The 15,574-nt window shown below is 43.0% G+C and overlaps 1 protein-coding gene across 2 annotated transcripts in view; it reads right to left on the bottom strand.

The window, feature by feature from the left end:
* Window positions 1-1,086: 1,086 nt before the first annotated feature.
* The window catches only part of tpcn1 (two pore segment channel 1), a 27,384-nt gene continuing 12,896 nt past the window's right edge, over window positions 1,087-15,574 (bottom strand). For both annotated transcript variants that reach the window (XM_064937097.1, XM_064937095.1), the window contains exons 3-27: window positions 14,076-14,252; window positions 12,917-13,030; window positions 12,559-12,689; window positions 12,377-12,465; window positions 12,149-12,183; window positions 11,967-12,025; window positions 9,615-9,714; window positions 9,418-9,534; window positions 9,189-9,313; window positions 9,041-9,089; window positions 7,402-7,465; window positions 7,247-7,291; window positions 7,082-7,138; window positions 6,829-6,882; window positions 6,653-6,725; window positions 6,436-6,543; window positions 6,222-6,293; window positions 6,027-6,116; window positions 5,364-5,479; window positions 4,464-4,510; window positions 4,266-4,334; window positions 3,264-3,360; window positions 2,979-3,118; window positions 2,804-2,884; window positions 1,087-2,601 (exon numbers count right to left, since the gene is read on the bottom strand). In XM_064937097.1, the coding sequence (XP_064793169.1) occupies window positions 2,497-2,601; window positions 2,804-2,884; window positions 2,979-3,118; window positions 3,264-3,360; window positions 4,266-4,334; window positions 4,464-4,510; window positions 5,364-5,479; window positions 6,027-6,116; window positions 6,222-6,293; window positions 6,436-6,543; window positions 6,653-6,725; window positions 6,829-6,882; window positions 7,082-7,138; window positions 7,247-7,291; window positions 7,402-7,465; window positions 9,041-9,089; window positions 9,189-9,313; window positions 9,418-9,534; window positions 9,615-9,714; window positions 11,967-12,025; window positions 12,149-12,183; window positions 12,377-12,465; window positions 12,559-12,689; window positions 12,917-13,030; window positions 14,076-14,252 (2,214 nt within the window). In that variant the 3' untranslated portion in view covers window positions 1,087-2,496. The remainder of the gene's footprint in view (window positions 2,602-2,803; window positions 2,885-2,978; window positions 3,119-3,263; window positions 3,361-4,265; window positions 4,335-4,463; window positions 4,511-5,363; window positions 5,480-6,026; window positions 6,117-6,221; window positions 6,294-6,435; window positions 6,544-6,652; window positions 6,726-6,828; window positions 6,883-7,081; window positions 7,139-7,246; window positions 7,292-7,401; window positions 7,466-9,040; window positions 9,090-9,188; window positions 9,314-9,417; window positions 9,535-9,614; window positions 9,715-11,966; window positions 12,026-12,148; window positions 12,184-12,376; window positions 12,466-12,558; window positions 12,690-12,916; window positions 13,031-14,075; window positions 14,253-15,574) is intronic.

The following is a 15,574-nucleotide window of genomic DNA, read 5'->3' as shown; positions in this document are numbered from 1 at the left end:
TCTGGTTCAGGCTGTTGAAGAGCTCCAGACTGCTTTTCAGTCAGTTTGGCCTCCCTTTAGTCTCAAACTGGTATTGAATGTACAAAAAACTAAATTCATGACCTTTACCAGAGCTAGCACTCAGCCAGAGAAAGTTAGCATTGTCATATCTAGCAGCTTATCCATTGAAGTGTCGTCCTACAGATATCAAGGTATATGGTTGGATGACATGACCTTTAAAGTTCATTTGGATAATCTTGTGAGGAAGCTTAAATTGAAATTGGGGTTTTATTTTTGTAATAAGGCTTGCTTCCCTCTTATGGCCAGAAAGAAGCTGGCTGTTCAGGACACTTTTCTCTCTGTAATTGATTATGGTGACTTGTTGTATATGCATGCAGCCTCCTGTCATGCATCCTTACTCTTTATTACAAATGGCAAGTCACTCACCCACCATTGCGGGTTGGACCTCACTTTATATGCGCAGAAAGCTACATTTGTATGTGCTCATCTACAAAGCATTTTAACTCTGTAGTCTGGTCTCCTTCACCGCCAGCAGTTACCGGCCTGCTAGGTGATTGCTACTTACAGGTGCATGGAATAGTCTACAACCAATGCTTCATCTAGATATGTTAGGGCCACTGACTTAAAACAAATAAGGGAGACTGTTACAGGAGTGTAGATGCTCCCCCCCCCCCCATGTTGAATTGATGTATGTTTGAATTCTAATATATTGATTGTTTGTAGCTGCCTTCTTGTCCAGGTCTCCCTTGACAAAGAGACTCTGGGTCTCAATGGGCTTTTCCTGGTTCAATAAAGGTTCTTACGTGTCGACTCGTGTAGGTTCTGAGATGTTGATTGTGTATGGTCTCTGTTAAAGATCTAAATAAAAATATCCTTCTTGTAACAACCAGGTGTTGTCCATAGCCATATCTCAGGGCTAGTCTAAGTGGTGCAGCGGTCTAAGACACTGCATCTAAGTGCTTGAGGCGTCACTAGACACCGTGGTTCAAATCCAGGCTGTATCGCAACCGGCCGTGATTGGGAGTCTCAGGACGATGCACAATTTGCCCAGTATCGTCCGGGGTAGGCTATCATTGTAAATAAGAATTTGTTCTTAACTTTTTATTTTTATTTAACTAGGCAAGTCAGTTAAGGTAGCTATGTAAATGCACTTGACAAAGTCAAACATTTATTTAAATTATTCCTCATTTAATACACTGACAAGTTATAAAAGTACTGTCTTAGGTTTGTTGAAACACTGGTTAGGAGATATAGCTGTAGGTTACTGGACAGGTGCAGGGGTTTGAGGGGTGTGTGTAGTGGCTTGAGATTACTACTGGCAGACAGGGTGGGCGTGTCTTGATGCCAGGACAGTCCAATGACGAATGAACACAGGAGGGGAGTGGCTACAAAATAGGCTGTGGAGTGTATCGACATGCAGCAGTGTTCATCTCATAGAGATGGAGGATGTAACATTGTATCTGTCCCATTAGTGTCAGAGCATTGGCAGCACCATTGAGGCATTCTCCATTTTGCAGTAATCAATTCCTATTTTTACTACTTCTACAAACTTGGCATACTGCCACCTGGAGTGTGTTTGAACAGGTATAAAGCCAAGGTTAATGATTTACTGACACCTGGAGTGTGTTTGAACAGGTATAAAGCCAAGGTTAGTGATTTACTGACACCTGGAGTGTGTTTGAACAGGTATAAAGCCAAGGTTAGTGATTTACTGCCACCTGGAGTGTGTTTTGAACAGGTATAAAGCCAAGGTTAGTGATTTAATGCCACATGCAGTTATGGAATGTCTGGGTACGAGTATAATTCATTGGCTGGTCCTTCCTGATGACCTGGATAGAACGATTTGTTCCTTCCTTAAACCATAGAAAGTCCCACCCAATTGACTACTTCAAAATGGTTAAAGTCCTCAATGGCATTGCCCAGGCTACACCAGGCTTTTGGGCACTAGTCCTCTATTTATCTCTATGATGTGTGTCCGTTCCCCGTCCAGATGTGTCCTCTCCGTGCAGTAAAAACAAAAAAAGAGTACTGTGAAATCCCATCCTAGTGTCTCATCGTACTCAGGTCCTGAACATCAGCTCTGTCTCACAGCTAGAGGGCCTAACCCTAACACTTAAAAACCCTGACCTCTAAGCCATGCATCAGCAGACTAAGTCCTGTAAGGGTTGGGGTTAGATAAAGCTCTTAAACCTGTTTGAGCACTGCGATCCAGTCAGAGAGAAAACAACATGATTTATATCAACACGGATCCAGGCTGTAGTCCAGTGACATCACATCTGTCCACATCCCGACTGTCCAACAGGATGCCAGAGTACAATCCCTCAGGATGGGTGGAGGGAGGGAAGGAAGAGATGGAGTGTTGAGTGTGTCTCCGTATTGTCATTGTGGAAAACATTTAGTTCAGAGTGTTCTGTGGCATGATGACTGAAGTCAAAGAGGTGTGTTTGAAAGAGAGAAACAGTGAGTATTAGTTGGTGCTTGTGAGTTGAGCTGGGGTTAGGATTCTCGTTCAGGGCAGGGAGGAGGGATGTCCAGCTCTCTCTCCACTAGGCTTCTGTCTGACTGGGGTAAATTCTCTCTGGAGTACTCAGCATACCACTCCTACACACACACACACACACACACACACACAAGAAAAGTGTCACAGCTGACAAGTCAGAAAAATAGTCATTTGTGTAATCCCATTGGTTAGACATTGAGGGAAGATCAACATCCTGTCTTCAGCTACATCGAGTCTCATTTAAAGTGGCATCTAAGATGGAGCAGTCTGCAGGGTTCTGATTGTCATGGCAATGTGACTCACCTGAATCTCCTCCTCGTACATCTTCATGCTGAGGTCACTCTTGGTCCGCGACCTCCGACCCAGATACACCAGAGACGAGCTCTACACACACACAAACACGTGTCTATATTTGTAAGAGTGTAGGACGGGGTTTGTGTGCACGTGTATTTGTGAGTGTAGGTCTGTGTGTTCTCACCCCACTGCGGTCCATGGCCAGCAGTACTCCCTGTAGAGAGTTAAGTGAGGAGAGCCCTGGACACGTCTTCTTATACAGCTCCAGAGTGGCCAACGCCTCGTCACGACTCACCTCTGCCTCAAACACTATACCGTTCTCATCTACACCACACAAACACACACATTTCAAACACTATACTGTTCTCATCTACACCACACAAACACCATCTTTACACACACACACACACACACACACACACCACTCTCATCTTACTTTGACCGTTCACTCGCGCACACACAGACTTACCCTCAGGATCTAACAGTGGTTCTTTGTTCTTCCGGCTGTAGTTCATACGGAACACAAACGCATCCAGGATGAAGGCAACGATGATGGTCATCACCACCTAGAGAGGACAGAGGGAAATTATTACACATGCTTGCACACACAAAAACAAGCATACACTACTGGTCAAAAGTTTGGGCTCACTTAGAAATGTCCTTGTTTTTGAAAGAAAAGCACAATTTTTGTCTATTAAAATAACATAAAATAGCATCCCGGAGTTGCCTCTTCACTTTTGACTTTGAGACTGGTGTTTGCCGGTACTATTTAATGAAGCTGCCAGTTGAGGACTTGTGAGGCGTCTGTTTATCATACTAGACACTAAATGTCCTCTTGCTCAGTTGTGCACCGGGGCCTCCCACTCTTCTTTCAATTCTGGTTAGAGACAGTTTGCGCTGTTCTGTGAAGGGAGTAGTACACAGCGTTGTACAAGATCTTCAGTTTCTTAGCAATTTATCACATGGAATAGCCTTCATTTCTGAGAAGAAAAGACTGACGAGTTTCAGAAGAAACCTCTTTGTTCCTGGCCATTTTGAGCCTGTAATTGAACCCACAAATGCTGATGCTCCAGATACTCAACTAGTCTAAAGAAGACCAGTTTTATTGCTTCTTCAATCATCACACCAGTTTTCAGCTGTGCTAACATAATTGCAAAAGGGTTTTCTAATGAGCAATTAGCCTTTTTAAAATGATACATTTGGATTAGCTAACAGAATGTGCCATTGGAACACAGGCGTGATGTTTGCTGATAATGGGCCTCTGTACGCCTATGTAGATATTCCATTAAAAATCAGCCGTTTCCAGCTACAATAGTCATTTACAACATTAACAATGTCTACATGGTTCTGATCAATTTTATGTTATTTTAATAGACAAAAATGGTGGTTTTCTTTCAAAAACAAGGACATTTCTAAGTGACCCCAAACTGTTGAATGGTAGTGTACGTCCACACATACAAACCGGTCTTACCATGGTGACGATGTAGAAGGTCATGAAGTAGAGGCGGCTCCAGTGAGTGGTCATGGATGTCACTCCTTCCTGTAGGGTAGGGGACAGCAACTGTCAATCAACCTCAGCAACCAATCACAACGCTGGACAAGCTTGACAGTCAGGCAGCACGTTTAATCAGATAGGCAGCATTCATTGTAAGGACGAACAGAGTATTACCATGGTGATGTACCAGTTGTTTACCACAGTCAGCTCAAACAGAGTCACTGCAGAGAAGAGATGGAGAGAGATCCTGAATTCCAACTCAATCCCTAGCACTTTATTACACTGAACAAAAATATAAAACAACATGTAAAGTGTTGGTCCCATGTATCATGAGCTGCAAAAAACCTGCACAAAAAGCTTAATTAGCTTAGATTTTGTGCACAAATGTTTACATTCCTGTTAGTGAGCATTTCTTCTTTGCCAAGATGATCCATCCACCTGACAGGTGTGGAATATCAAGAAGCTGATTAAACAGCATGATCATTACACAGGTGCACCTTGTGCTGGGGACAATAAAAGGCCTCTCTAAAGTGTGCAGTTTGTCACACAACGCCACGGATATCTCAAGTTGAGGGAGCGTGCAATTGGCAAGCTGACTCCAGAGTTGTTGCCAGAGAAATTAATGTTAATTTCTCTACAAACTCATATTAGAGAATTTGGCAGTACGTCCAACCGGCGTCCCATCCGCAGACCACATGTAACCACTCCAGCCTAGGACCTCTACATCCGGCTTCTTCACCTGCGGGATCATCTTGACGGGAGTGGGGGGGATCTGAGGAGTATTTCTGTCTGTAATAAAGCTCCTTTGTGGGGAAAACATTATTCTGATTGGCTGGGCCTGGCTACCAAGTGGGTGGGCCTATGCCCTTCAAGGCCCATCTATGGCTGCAGCCCTGCCCAGTCATGTGTTATCCACAGATTAGGGCCTACTGAATTTATTTCAAATTCGTTTTCCATGTATGAACTGTAACTCAGTAAAATATTTGAAATTGTTGCATGTTGTGTTTATATTTTTGTTCAGTATATATAACAGGGAACTGCCTAGTGTCGACTACTGTGTGCGCATGTGTTTACCAAAGCTGCTGAGGATATTGTTGAAGTTGTTGAGATAGTAGTAGCCCTCGTCCAGCACCGTCCTGTTGCCTATGGTTACATTGATCTGCCTGTAGGAATCTGCTACTGTACTGGTACTGATAGGGGGGGGTATGAGAGAGAAAGAGTAGAGCGAGAGAGAAATAGAGTAGAGCGAGAGAAAGAAAGAGAGAGAGAGAAAGAGAAAGAGAGAGGGGGGGAGTGAGAGAGGGGGGGGGAGTGAGAGAGGGGGGGGAGTGAGAGAGGGGGGGAGTGAGGGGGGGGGGAGAGGGGGGGAGTGAGAGAGAGAGGGGGAGTGAGAGGGAGAGAGGGGGAGTGAGAGGAGAGAGAGGGGGGAGTGAGAGAGTGGAGAGAGAGATGAGTAAGAAAGAGAAATAGAGTAGAGAGAGGAGTGAGAGAGAAATAGAGTAGATAAAGAGAGAATAGAGAGAGAAATAACATAACTGAAACCCATGTGAACCAAGATAGCCATCTTGTAGTCATATTACTAGAGCTCCAATATCCTTGTAGAATTCATAGTCTGTGGTAGGCTCTGCCTCAAACAACGTGTCAGGGTAGACTTACCGGTTGGTGTGTGGAGTGTGTGAGGAAACTGAGTGTGTGAGGAAACTGTGTGTATGAGGAAACTGTGTGTGTGTGACTCACTTGCAGCAGTTAGGGTAAACTACATCAGCGAAGAACTCCATCCCCACGATGGCAAAGGAGTAGTAGAAGATAATCAGTGTCAGCCCCAGACTGAGAACACACACACACACAAAAGTTCTTATTAAAAGTCTCATACCTGCCTTGTATGTAAATATAGTGGGTTATGGTTCAGAGGTCAGGAAGTAAAGGCGTTACCTTGCCATCCTTGGGAAGAGTTCAAACATGGTGTCCAACACATTGCGATACCTCTGCTTTATCTTAAACAACCTGAGCGAGAAAACACACACTTACAAGTGGAGTGCACACACTTACGCGTGATGATCAATACAATATTTATAAAATCTACATATAACATGTACCTAACAAAATACCCCTGAAAACATAGATGTGTGTTGTCATAGTAACCCACCTGAGTAGCTGCAGCGGTCTGAGCACCACAATGAAGTAGAAGGGCTCCATGTCGAAGGCCAGAGTAATCAAGCCCAGAAAGGCAAACACAGTCACAGAGAAGTCAAACCTGGTGAGGCGAACACAGAGACACTGATGGCTACTAGGCTACTAGATAATCACAGTGGACATGCTAATGGTTGAGGGTAAGGTGTTAGGGTTTAATGGTCGGTACTCACAGGTTCCAGCCAGAGCTGAAGTAGGCCAACGGCCCCAAGCCTGTTATCTTTAACAACACCTCCACCCCATAGACTAGAGATTGAGAAAGAGGGGGAGTACAAATGTGTGTTTTCACTAGTGACAAAGAGGAGGTGGCTCTGTGTGTGTGTGTGTGAGAGAGAGAGAGTGTTCTTACTCGTTAGGAAGACGATGTAGCTCCAGGGAACCATTCTGGACCAGGAGAATCCACCTGCAGGGGGAGGGGCCAGGACAGAGATCAGAAACAACCTTACAGATTGAGTCTAGTCCTGAACTAAAAAGCATGCTCAATAGAGAATCTGCATTAAATGTACTTTATAGTTTGGGAATAGGTTTAGTTACTATTCAACATGTAGGTCCCTACTAAGACTCTTACTATTCAACATGTAGGTCTCTACTAAGACTCTTACTATTCAACATGTAGGTCTCTACTAAGATCCACACTCCGTTAACGGCCACCACCACATCTAGAGAGGAGAGAGAGGAGAGTTAGGCTGTCCTAGAGTAAGATTTGTCATAGGATGACAACACAGATAATAGTACTATAAACTACTAATAAATGGATGTCCACTTACACATGGTATACTGGAAGGCTTTAGACTTGACCAGCAGGTTGATGCCTGTTAGAAACATAAACAGAAGGAGGTCAGTCAGTCTGAGTCACCCCAGATAAGAGGAACACAGCATTAGATGGATGGATGGAAGATAGAATGGAAAAAGTAAGAATCACCTTTGAAGATAAGAAAAGTAGTGTGTGGAAGATCATCAAACCAGTGTTCCCCGCTCCGCCGTGCCTACAGAGTACAATCACACACACAAACGCCACAGAGAGGTGTGTATACAGGTACAGGTATCCACACAGAGAAATGGGATAATTGTGTGTGTGTGTGTGTGTGTTGTCATGACTCTCTCCTGGGTGAGGATCAAAGGTTCCAGATCAGCTTGGCAAATGGCTGACGGAGAGGTGCTGGTTTTGAAACCTTAACACCCGGTCATATATTGTATGCCACAAAAGGGTCTTTCCTGCCCTGCAGTATTGGGGGAAAAAATGTGCTTTGTGTAGAGAGACTTTGGCCGCCAAAACCTTTTTGTCCAGAAAGTTAAAATGGGAACAATATTTATAAGATAGGAATGTTAAGAATGGTCAGTGGTGATCTAAAGAATAATCATGTCATAATGTTTATTATTTTGCAATGTCATTAAGGATGGTATAACGAAATAACTAACTCGGAAAGGGTACACATTCTATTTGTCAAGTTTACATCTAGATGTTGTATAAAACATACGATTAAGTATGAGAGTATTTTAGTTAAGTTATAAATGTCTTCTAAATTAGATAATTGTTTTTCATAACTTTTACCTAGTCAGTAACCACACCCATTGTGTCAGCGTGATGGAACACCCCCTTTTTACCTGAGTATAAAAGCCTTGGTAACTAAATTTACATTCAGACTAGACAGTGTGGAGCGGTGGCTACAAGGCTGAAAATGGTTAGGCCAAAAGACGTGACACCATGGTCCATACATTGAAATGGATGGAAACTCTGAAAACCAACACGAAGTGAGAAGATAACCCCCACTACGAGACCAGAAACATTCACATTCTGCAGCTGTGCATGTAAAAGTGGTCCTCGAACTTGAGGTGGGAAGGAAGAATCCCATCTCAGACAACCATTGGTGCAACTGAAGTATCTATTCTAACAAACACTTCACTATCAGAGAAGCTCTACAACTAAGGACATTTGACCTCTGGTGGACAACCAAAGCCTTACATCAAGCCACACCCCATAGACCGATCGATTGGTTTCAACAGAGAGACGACAGAGAAAGACATCTACGTGTAAATATATACATTGCATTTCTTATCTGAATGAGCGGTGGTTCATGTGCAAAGTATTACTATTCCTTTGAGCGTAGGTTCCAATGTATCCAAGTGTTGTCTCTCCCTCTCTTTACCCACCTCTCCCTCTCCATATGCGTAACAAGCAATCATATCTTGTCAGTCCACTAGGGACTTTTATCTCATGTAAGTGTGTATGTGTATTCTGTGTTATTATTTATTTAGTAAATAAATGATTCATTTCTACCCCAATTGATTTAATCAGAAAATGCTGGAGTTCTTGCAGATTCAAGAGGTCTACGACATTCAGAATGAGACTGATATGAGGTAATGATTAATAAGTGACTGTTATTGATGTAAGAGATAGCTATACATCTTTCGAGTTTAAATCAGGATGGTAACTCTTCCCGTGGTGCCCCAAATTTCAAATGAGTTAATTGTTACATTTGAGTAACAATTAAACAGTTGATAAGATATATAATAGTCATCAGATTAATAGTCATCACGTCACGACAGTGTGTTAGGCTTACCTTCCATTTGAGACCGATGACTTCATAGAACTTATAAAAGTCATCCAGGCTGCAACAGAACATCACAAAGACTTCTTTAAAACAACAACACTTACAGTATGTGTGTGTTTGCTTGTGATGTTTGCATGGGTGTATGTGTGTGTGTTACCTGAGCATGGGTGCTCCTGCAGTGTTGAGGGCCTTGTATGTGAGGAAGCGGTCTCTGGATGACATACGAGGTCTGTAGAAACGCATCAGACCATCGAACTGCTTCAGAGACACACCCATTGGCCTCTGGGGAGACAACACACACACACACACGAAATGCAACAGTTATACATAAGTTACCACAGCTTACAGACACTTTAGGTGGGGGCTAAACGTGTGTGTGTATGTACCTGTCTGCTGACCAGAAGTTGGAAGGCATGGTCGATAGCAGAGCGTTTGTGAAGCAGCAGAGATTTAAACTTCATCTTCTCAACACCGTTAAACGTATCAAACACCACCGCCAGGAGCTGCAACACACACAGTGTTATACCATGGCCATAGGGTGCACAGGTGGGAAACAACATAGTGAATCTGTGTGTGTGTATACCAAGTTCATGATGAAGTAAAGTTCTATGGAGAGGTAGACAATGAAGAAGACACAGGACCAGCGGTTGCGAGAGTACGCTGGCATCATCACATCTGGGAAGCTAGAGGAAACAGGACACACCAGAAGTCTCATAAGGCTCTATATTGTCTTGAGAGCACAAAACAACCTCCTCAGGCACTATGCTGTCTTGAGAGAGCAATACAACCTCCTCAGGCACTATGCTGTCTTGAGAGAGGTATACAGCCTCCTCAGGCACTGTGCTGTCTTGAGAGAGTAATATAGCCTCCTCAGGCACTATGCTGTCTTGAGAGAGTAATACAGCCTCCTCGGGCACTATGCTGTCTTGAGAGAGTAATACAGCCTCCTCAGGCACTATGCTGTCTTGAGAGAGATATACAACCTACTCAGGCACTATGATGTCTTGAGAGAGTAATACAGCCTCCTCGGGCACTATGCTGTCTTGAGAGAGTAATACAGCCTCCTCAGGCACTATGCTGTCTTGAGAGAGATATACAACCTCCTCAGGCACTATGCTGTCTTGAGAGAGTAATACAGCCTCCTCGGGCACTATGCTGTCTTGAGAGAGATATACAGCCTCCTCAGGCACTATGCTGTCTTGAGAAAGTAATACAACCTCCTCGGGCACTAAAGTAATACAGCCTCCTCAGGCACTATGCTGTCGAAAGCAGCCTCCTCGGGCACTATGCTGTCTTGAGAGAGTAATACAGCCTCCTCAGGCACTATGCTGTCTTGAGAGAGATATACAACCTCCTCAGGCACTATGCTGTCTTGAGAGAGATATACAACCTCCTCGGGCACTATGCTGTCTTGAGAGAGTAATACAGCCTCCTCAGGCACTATGCTGTCTTGAGAGAGTAATACAATCCCAACAGGCACAATACTTAGAGATGAATAAAATCTCAACAGGCACCATTCTGTCTTGGGAGTAATACCATGGAGTTTTCAAACCCAGAGGCGCAACATCGCAATGCTTCCGTGAAACACGTCGTGAAGCAGGCTCGACAGACGAGACCGGGATTTGGCAAGTTAATGGGAGAAGTGAAAAAAAAGTGCCCTTCCTTGTTAATTTTTATCTAATTCTAAAAGGCTAAACAGATTTGAGACAATATTTTAAGTAGCTGAACCTGTCATTACTACAACCTTGTGAAAGTGACGAACTGAAGCATTTTTGTCAAAAACAACTTTATATCGAAGGAGTGCCTTTCATTTAACGGCCTGCAAATGTGCAGTTTGACGCGGCACGACCGTAAGACCCATTGACTTGTTTCTGTGCATGAGCTATGCTAGTTAACGTCACCATACAAGTGTGATTGGGGATTTCTATTGGAGAAGCAGTTTCAGCAAATATTCATAGTGTATTGTTTTTGGTAATACAATATCATCAGGCCATTTGTTAGTAGCAGTGGGGGGGGGGGGGCATTGTATTCCAAAATGAATCATTTTAATTAGACAGTGGGCTACCTGCCCTACTGTCTCCCTTTTCTGACAACTGGAGCTGCAGTCCAGTGTATTTATTTTTGGTTGGGGGCCCAGATAGCATATGAACATGTCATAAGCCATTGCAAAATGGAAGTTAGCTGGAAATGAAACTCTCAGCCTCATGGTAGAATAACATGAAATTAGCTTTAAAACGGCTATTTTTTCTCTATGCCACATGGTTAAATTGCAAGAAGTTTGCTGCTTTTGATTGGTTGTTTTTTTTGTTGCTCTGACCTTGCAGGGGGCCTCGCAAAACTGCGATACGCCGCTGGTACTTGACACCGATATTTGACTAGGGGAGGGTGAGGCTTGAGGAGGGGTGAGACTTGAGTAAGTGAGGGGTGAGACCTGAGGATGACGGAGTTCCTAATATGGCGCGCTCTCTCTCCGACTGAAGGCGGTGCACTCTGAAGTGATTCAAGTGACCTGTGTTTCGAGCCGCATGTGACTAGCGTGCTGTTTGGAGGACGGTGCAGTGTGTTTCGCACGCAGGCAGGTTTAGCCGCCACAGTGGCCCAAAGCAAACAGCTAAATAACCTTTAGAATGGTGTTGTACCCAGACAGATCTATTTACTGAGGAAAAGCAAATGCACATAACAAAACTTTACTGAAAGTTTCTTTGGTAGAAATACTATGATGTTAAACTGTTATTTTTTTGCCGTGGCGCAGCGTCACAGCTAAATGAATGCAGCAGAAACACTGCATCAGGCTGTCTTTAGAGAGTAATACAATCAAAACAGTCAGAGTATAAAACAGTCAGAGTATGAAACATCAGACTATTATACAGACTGATGTGTAAAGCAGGAGTTGGTGTGTGTGTGTGTGTGTGTGTGTGTGGTATCGGAGCCTTACTTTGCTGTGGTCACGAGCACAAAAAGACTCACGATGCTGTTTTCCAGAGTGTTGAAGTACTGAGGAGAGAGAACACCAGACAAAACGGTATGAGACTAGTATAAGGTAGACCACTCCAGCTAGCACAAGACGAGCAGACTTCTACAGAGGCACAACATACAGCAAATGTCATTATCACTCACTGGATCAGAAGTATTAGGGGAGAACAGACAGAAGCCTGTAGAGAGAGAGAACAGAGCCATACTCACACAGGCACAATAGAAGAGAATGGATTTTATTCATTTTGAGATTGTAAATTATAAATTATTTAATTTCCACTGTTCAATTGTCCACTGTTTTTGGAGACTCATCAAGGATCAATGTCTTTTTCAACCTTGAAGAACATCCAAAATGGTGTGTGTGTGTCTCACCCAGGATGGCAAAGATGACCATAAAGAAGAGCAGCAGCAGCAGGATGTCTATAAAAGGGGGAAGGGACTGGAAAATTTGACGCAGGTTTCTGATTGGACAAGAGGATGACAACACACAACCGTTATTCACACTTTGCAAACAACATTTCTCAGTGACTTAATTTAAAAAAAAGTGTGTATACCTTCGCACGGCACCACAGTATCTGCAATCCACCAGGAATATGGGTCTGAGAGCTCTGGTCACACGCAGGTGCGATGTCTGCCGGATCAGAACCACTATGGCCTCCACAAACTGGAGCAGCAGCACACAAGTCTACACACAGGACAGACCAAGTGTCAGACATATAAAATGGTGGAACTACACATTTTTTTAAACCAACTGACAGGTGAGAGTTTGTCACTCTTGTGAGTAAAAAAAGGTCACAAGGGGTCCCTCAGGGCACTGTTCTGGGACCATTCTTATTTGTAATCTATACGATGCGTTTGGGATGCTCCAATTTTTGGGACTGGAGTTTCACTTCTATGCAGATAGGTATTTACCTTCACCATGGTCCTCTTGTGTCTGATGAATGTGTGGAAGCCGAGCCAGCGCAGCTTCATACACAGTTCAAACGCCACCATAACCAGAGCCAGTAACTCCAGAGTGGCATGGACCTATAGAAACAAAATACAACCTTTAACCTTTTAAGGTATAGGGGGCAGCATTTTCACTTTTGGATAAATAGCGTGCCCAATTTCAACTTCCTGCTACTCATGCCAGGAATATAAGATACTAATAATATGCGTAGATGTGGATAGAAAACACTGAAGTTTCTAAAACTGAATCATGTCTGAGTATAACAGAACTTATGTAGCAGGCAAAACCCTGAGGACTAACTGTTTAGAATTGTTTTATTTTTTTTGCATCTGACTGCTCCCCCAGTTGTCTTTGCCAGGGGATATTTGATAGGAACCATTTTTTCAGTTTCTACCACTTCCACTGGATGTCACCAGTCTTTGGAATTTGGTTGAGGTTATTCATTTGTGCAACGAAGAAGAAGCACATCCTGGAACAACATTACACTATTGAGTTGTGCAAGACGTAAAAAGGAGCATGGTTTGTTTACTTGCTGTATTGAATACAGATTGACCCGTCTACAATTTGATCGATTATTAACGTTTAAAAATTCCTAGTTGTATTACAAAAGTAGTTTGAAATATTTTGGCAAAGTTTATAGGCAACTTTTGAAATGTTTTGTAAGCTGTTTTATCTGGATCAAACGCGCTTTATAAATTGACATTTTGTGGATATATACATGGACGGAATTAATTGAAAAAAAGGACCAATTGTGATGTTTATGGGACATATTGGAGTGCCAACAAAAGAAGCTCGTCAAAGGTAATGCATGTTTTATATTTTATTTCAGCGTTTTGTGTAGTGCCTGCAGGTTTGAAATATGCTACCCTCATTGTCATTAACATTTAAAATCTGACATGTTGGCTGGATTCACAACGAGTGTAGCTTTAATTGAGTATCTTACATGTGTGATTTAATGAATGTTTGATTTTATATCATTATTTGAATTTGCCGCGCTGCATTTTCCCTGTTTTTCCCCCCAAGTGGGACACAAGCGTCCCCTATACCATAAGAAGTTAACCTCTAACCCAGCAGCTCCAGAGTGATGTAGACATGTGTCAGTGGTAGTATGTGTGTACGCACGTAAACATCCAGGCGTAGTGATGGTACAGCAGGAGCCTCACAGAGTGACAGGACCATCAGTAGGACTCCTGTTAGCAGCTCCATCATGTAGAACAGGTGGTTGTGAGCAAATAGGTACGCTGCCAGCGCCTTGGGGTTCCGAGGGTGTGTAAAGAACTTATCATTGTTCTCTCCTTCCTATTGACAACACACACACACACACAAATGTACATCTGAATGTTGTTTGATAACACAAGTGTGAAAATATTATACATTTGTTCTACAGCTCTCTACCATTCACCTGAGCTATACCTGAAGCTACCAAAAAAAAAGTACAACGATTAGCACTTAAACTCATATGATCCATCTGTCACATGATGCTGATTAGTCCCTCCATAGCTAGGCTTTCTTACAGTCAGCCACCTGCCCTACACTGCCTCTAAGGTAGTTAGAGGCAGGTGGGGCAGAGTTACACCTGTTTTACCCACACATTGTTTGCAATAAATAAAAAAATAAAAATATGTTTTTGTTGTTGGGGGGGGGGCTAGCCTGTTTTGCATGTTATTTTGGCATTAATACATGTCACATATCAGTTTGCAAACAATATATATATATACATATATATACACACACACACACACACACACACATATATATATATACACAGTGCCTTGCGAAAGTATTCGGCCCCCTTGAACTTTGCGACCTTTTGCCACATTTCAGGCTTCAAACAAAGATATAAAACTGTATTTTTTTGTGAAGAATCAACAACAAGTGGGACACAATCATGAAGTGGAACGACATTTATTGGATATTTCAAACTTTTTTAACAAATCAAAAACTGAAAAATTGGGCGTGCAAAATTATTCAGCCCCCTTAAGTTAATACTTTGTAGCGCCACCTTTTGCTGCGATTACAGCTGTAAGTCGCTTGGGGTATGTCTCTATCAGTTTTGGACATCGAGAGACAATTTTTTTCCCATTCCTCCTTGCAAAACAGCTCGAGCTCAGTGAGGTTGGATGGAGAGCATTTGTGAACAGCAGTTTTCAGTTCTTTCCACAGATTCTCGATTGGATTCAGGTCTGGACTTTGACTTGGCCATTCTAACACCTGGATATGTTTATTTTTTAACCATTCCATTGTAGATTTTGCTTTATGTTTTGGATCATTGTCTTGTTGGAAGACAAATCTCCGTCCCAGTCTCAGGTCTTTTGCAGACTCCATCAGGTTCTCTTCCAGAATGGTCCTGTATTTGGCTCCATCCATCTTCCCATCAATTTTAACCATCTTCCCTGTCCCTGCTGAAGAAAAGCAGGCCCAAACCATGATGCTGCCACCACCATGTTTGACAGTGGTGATGTTGTGTTCAGGGTGATGAGCTGTGTTGCTTTTCCACCAAACATAACGTTTTGCATTGTTGCCAAAAAGTTCAATTTTGGTTTCATCTGACCAGAGCACCTTCTTCCACATGTTTGGTGTGTCTCCCAGGTGGCTTGTGGCAAACTTTAAACAACACTTTT

Source organism: Oncorhynchus masou, chromosome 25, assembly GCF_036934945.1.
Source record: "Oncorhynchus masou masou isolate Uvic2021 chromosome 25, UVic_Omas_1.1, whole genome shotgun sequence".
Lineage (NCBI taxonomy): Eukaryota > Metazoa > Chordata > Actinopteri > Salmoniformes > Salmonidae > Oncorhynchus > Oncorhynchus masou.
The sequence above is the reverse complement of the archived record's forward strand: the minus strand, read 5'-3'. Positions and strand labels throughout refer to the sequence as shown.